The sequence below is a fragment of the Varroa destructor genome, unplaced genomic scaffold (assembly GCF_002443255.2).
Source record: "Varroa destructor unplaced genomic scaffold, Vdes_3.0 BEIS01000002.1, whole genome shotgun sequence".
NCBI classification, from domain to species: Eukaryota; Metazoa; Arthropoda; class Arachnida; order Mesostigmata; family Varroidae; genus Varroa; species Varroa destructor.
In genome coordinates, this window is record NW_019211455.1 from 48439260 (window position 1) to 48444694 (window position 5435).

Consider the following 5435-nt stretch of genomic DNA (forward strand, 5'->3'; position numbering starts at 1 on the left):
AAAAATATTTCACTGTTATAAAGAGGAGAAAACGTCGCTGTTTTTAGTCTTCGCTTAGTTCACGCGGCAAGTGTTTGTCCAATGTTTTTCTTTCAATCTTATAGTATTTGACCGAGGTGACCGAATATGGTATTGGCGCATAATTAATACTACTGGACTCTGTTATGGGTCGAGCTTTGCCACAGCTTTCAACTCTTCATCATTCACTTTCGCAGAAAGTCTTTCACGAGACCCATACATGAGTTCGAGGGTTGCTTTCCGGAATTTTTCGAACTAACCACTCGCGATGTTCCTAGTAATAGAACCTACCCGATATACGGCGAGCTCACTTTCTCCACCGTAACTTCAAGATGGAATTCATTTCTGTAGACCGTCAAGTTTCCTCCTACTGCAGAGAGAGTAGACAGCGGCTAAGATGGCCCTACTGAATGAAAAAGCTGGTCTCTATAAGTTCGCGGATAACAGAATAACCACGTATTTAAGACTCAAAGTAGCGGACACGTAATAGTGGAGATATAAATAAACAATACGGATTTTGTTCACTGAAGGTTTATTGCTGAAAATCTAGTACATTATTTAATTATTTTTTAATGTGTCGCACTAGGAATATATACATATATTGCGAGTGTTTTATCGTCGTAACGTAACAGTACCAGGAAACTCTGCATTCACTTATTCGATTAGCAAAGTAATGCTCATTAAAAGCTTACCGTAGACCGAAGAAACAAACAAGCTATATAACATGTTTATATCAGACTATTAATAAATGCGCCCCTTACCACACCGTGTGTCTCTTCTTTAAGAAGTACATTTCGCGAAGGTATTCTACAACCCTACAAACTTTTTACCTACACGCCAAACCGTATCGTTTCTACACTAACAACATTGATTGACTTTCTTTTAACTTACAGGCTGTGAAGTAGTGATCCTTGCCATATCGTTGTATGATCTGTTGATGCATTTCTGCCGAAAAGTTGAGTTGTAGGCCAAAAGTCAATGCGTTCACAAATGCCGCACACGCCGCAACAGCCCAACCCCATTCACCCTCGGGGTAATAATGTTGTCGAATCGTGGCCATTCTTTGCTCAGCTTCGCGCCTACTTAGGTTGGCAGCCGTCGCTGTAGGTGGCGCCGAATCGCGTCCCACATACAAGGATCGCCGATGTTCCTCGAGGGTCGTTGGATTTGACGATCCCGATCTAAGACTCGAACTAGTCCCCAAACCCTCTGTCGATAACCCAGCTATTCCAGTTCCACCTCTATCGGCCGAAGCTTGGAGGATATCTTCGGTAATAACTGTCGTCGTCGTCGTCTGAGTATTCGACTGAGATGCCAGCGTAAATGAACTACAGGTTCGAGGACGGTACGACAGAGTGTTGTCGTCCGGTGTACCATCGGTGTGTGTGGTAACCGAACCGGAACTTGTCGAGTTGACTAGAAGCTCTTTGCTCTCCTTGCCTGACATTTCGAACGGAATATGCTTTTACTACTATTAGTATTAACCAATTTGCTTTATTCACGATAGTTAACGTCGCTTCAGAGAAGCTCCAGAAATTCTTCGGGCACGCCTAAATCTATCTTAGGCTAGCTAAGGTGAAATTGAGATGCAGTGAACTGTACACACAATTGTTCCACATTTGGCGTTTCGGCTTCTCAGCCCTGCCGCGTACAAACGAAACCATTGGCATAGACATGAATGAGCCTTGCAGAGCTGTTTCACTGCCAGAGGATGCTGGCGCTCTTTGATTATCTTCTAAGATATCATTCAAATAACGCAGCTATACTCCTGCTGTTGTCCGGTCTCCTCGTAGTTTGGAAACGTTTTCATTGCGTCTTAGCCCAATTCACTTCGTTCACTCCTGAATAGCTGCTGTTGTTGTCTGCTTCCTCAACCTCTTCAGAATATGTTTTACTCGTTTTATCTTCTATGCTTACGTCTTGGCTGCCTGGCTTCCCCTTAGGCTCGCATCATTTTCACTCGCTCCACTCACGGCGGCTGAATGCAGCCTCTTTCTTTGGCAGTCATTAGGACGCAGTTTTTTTTCTGGGAGTAGCCAGAACCGCTAAGTCGGCGGCTGTCGAGTCGGTGGTTACTCCGACGACGACAGCGACAACACCAAGTCTTTATTAGCGGTTCCCGCGGTGGTTACCAAACCCGCACATGGTCGGGCTCTGACACGGACACAAGACTAAACGCGCACTCTCGCGCAGTTCCACACAAGAAAACCGCAGGCATCCGGAGACTGGCCCGCCGTTAGGTTCAAACACCGAAGTAGGACGATAGGAGTGCAAAGAGGTGCGTCGAGGTTTAGGATAGTGATCGAGGAGAATAGTAGTCGGGGATTATGGGGAAACTATAAAGGAAAGGAGGGAGGAAGCGAGGGAAGCCGACAGACCACCCGCGCGCACACCGCTTCAAACTTCTAATGGAACACCCGCAGGGCAGAAGTGTTTTTAGTGCGGAAACAGCAGCAGCCGTAGGAGAAACAGAAAGAGAACGCTGTGTAGGGCATTTATTGTTAGCGCATGGGACCGGAACAGAAGCCGCCAACGAACACCTACGCTATGGCTGTTACCACTGCAAGAAGAAGTCGGCTGGCCAGCCAAATGCTCCGTGTTGTATTTAAGCTTGTGACTACCATTATTTTCGCACTCGTTGTCAGCAGACGTACAACTTCTTTAGGATTGTCGAAAGGAAGGGTGCGGCAGCCAGTCACTCAATTGCTCACCGATACCGAGGACAGACGGATACTAAAACCCCCGCAAAGAAGAGGGGCACACACAGAGTAACAGCAGCGCTCCAAACGACATGACCCACGGGAGCTGATGATTTCCCTCCAATGACGACCTTCACGTTTTCCTAAACATACGATTGCACAATCGACGCTCGTAAATCTATAACACTTTTTTATAGTACACTCGTCAGAGATCACGGATAGCGGGAGCGCTCATATGGCACTGGCCTATGAAAAGCTATTAGGTAGCTTCTCTTGTTGTCTCGAAGTAGCCATTCATCAACTACACAGACATGGCAAGATAATAATTAAGCAACAAGCTCTCCAATCGATAGTGCATTGTACTTGGGCTCGTTAGAAATCGAACAGTTAATGAGGTAACGCTATTAGAGATGCGGCTTATAGGTGTTTGGAGCCTTTATTCATTCCAGACATTAGCTTTCGCCTACGTTACTTGTTGTTGTCGTCGTCGTCGTCGTAAACAAATCCACGCGGGCACTTATTCACCCCCGACATATGCAACTTAAACTGAACGTTACGTGTTCACTTTTGGTCTTTTTCAACTGAACTTTCTCATAAGAGTAACGTTCAATACATTGGAGAACATTGTCACTGAGGTCACGTCGTTAATTTCATTTGGTTACAACGTTTCCAGTAACCTATGTAGTGTACTACTACCTGGTAAGGTACCTACCTCACAGCACTGCACTTCCCCACATAGATAACACGCGAACGATCTACGAGTAACATATCACAGCACGTAACACTTGAGACGATACAAAGATATCTTTATGAGATATTTCATCGTCGGTCAACGAAAGCATGCGTGCACGTTGTTCGTCAGGGGACTTTACCATTTCTACCTGGGGCCTTCGTATTCACGCACCGTTTCCACCCTCCAGACGGCCCTTAGCTAGAGCTCGCGCGCACCCGTCGGTACGTTCGCGCCTTCCGAACAGAAGGCGGAGCCTGGGAAAGACCACGACGACCCTCACCCAGGGCCCATGTGTGACGGTATGCGGAGCCCAAAAATGCGAACGAATAGAATCAGTAGAAAGAACAAGTCGCTGGTCGGAACACCGATAAGGTGTTCAAGAGGCCAAATACGAACGGCAGCATCGCGCACCGAAAGAAGGAGAGGGCTGCCAGCTGGGTTCTAGGAGGAGGGCGCTATTTAGATAGAAAATAATAATAACATTAATAATCATTGTCGGAAAAAACAAACTGAACTGATAAAAAGTCATAGGGCACCCGCCGGTAGTATCACAGATTCGTCCACAATTTGTCAAATAGCCCAACATGTGAACAGAGAACAGCTGCAACTGTACTGGTATATAACAGCTTTCAGATACGCCATATCTAAACGTATATATAATAGTAATACTTAAACGATGGCCAAGTTTTCGGAATGCGAAAGCGAGAATAAACTGACATATATGTTAGCCAGGAGGTTTTGCTGTTGTGAATCTATTCTGCTAAGAATAGCATGATGCCACCGCTGTTCTGGTGGCAGTTTGCAAAAGAAAGAAATTAAAGTTTTCATACAAAATTGCAATGAGAAGTAATATGCGCTCGATAGACCTTCATGTTTCGAGTTCTATGTTCGCAATCGTTCCGTCAGATAGGCGGTTGGTTCCCAGCGCGAAACGAAATCTGCCTATCCCCGAGTTCGGATCTAGACCACCACGCGTCCCTAAAATTAGCAAGCAAATACGCTATGCGCGAAGCTCAATAGGCCTAAAATAGCTGAATTGACCCTAGCTGCTCCTTTTTATACAGAACGTACGTTGTGTATTAAAAAAAAAAAGAGACTTTCAATACTCATGTCCAACTATTGAATGACAGATACCTACACGACCTATGAGAAATTAAGCTAACTGAATGATCTGTGTCGTTCGTTGATGGATCAGTGCCGACTAAACGACTGATCGATCGAATTCGATCATTGTATGGGAAGACCTGTACTGGATAGATAGTCCGATTTGTCCCTATTACGTTGATGACGTGCTAATTACCCTACAATACGGTCGTCCTACCCTTATGTGTGATGATATCTCGCTTAGTTGGCACTCGTATATCGTCTACTTTTTGTCGGGTACAAACTACACAGCTAAAGTGTACTTGAGTGAACCGAGTTCAATGGGCCAGATTTAAGCGTCACTTTTAACGAGCGTGTCTTTCATAAGAACGCAGAAAAAATATCGACTACAGGGGTATCTAAGAACGACCATTTGACATAAGTACAATGTACATGACGATGAACACTTTGCGAAGCCAGAGTCTACTCACCTGGGTAACAAAGAATGTGTCCCGGGACGGTTTCGCTCGCGGCCATGAACGCTGGCCATATCGTAGATCAATTGATACGATTTCTCATCGTTCTACTCCGCTCAGGAGCAAATGTTGTCATATATATATATATATATATATATATATAAAAAAAATTTCTATATTCATTTAGGTTTAGACATTCTCAGACGGTAACCAAACAGTTGTGCAAATGTCTATTGCGGAAGGGACAATTGAGAGTCTCGGCTATGGAAAACGCTTTCTTCCTAACAAGTCGCTGAAGATTTAGGACTAGGTAAGGACGGCATTATCAATGGTGTCCTTTATAGCGTCGTTAATGTTAAGCTAGATCTTAGCCATGCATCATTATCGAAAGGACGAATATTTTCTGTGAAGGGGGAGGATGAGAAG

The 5435-nt window shown here is 44.8% G+C and overlaps 1 protein-coding gene across 2 annotated transcripts in view; it reads right to left on the reverse strand.

The window, feature by feature from the left end:
• The window catches only part of LOC111244616 (uncharacterized), a 113614-nt gene extending 109950 nt beyond the window's left edge, over nt 1-3664 (reverse strand). The window contains exon 1 of one of the 2 annotated variants that reach the window (XM_086979950.1): nt 910-3664. In XM_086979950.1, the coding sequence (XP_086836076.1) occupies nt 910-1465 (556 nt within the window). In that variant the 5' untranslated portion in view covers nt 1466-3664. The remainder of the gene's footprint in view (nt 1-909) is intronic. The other variant, XM_022791893.2, reaches the window with a different exon arrangement.
• Nucleotides 3665-5435: the final 1771 nt, after the last annotated feature.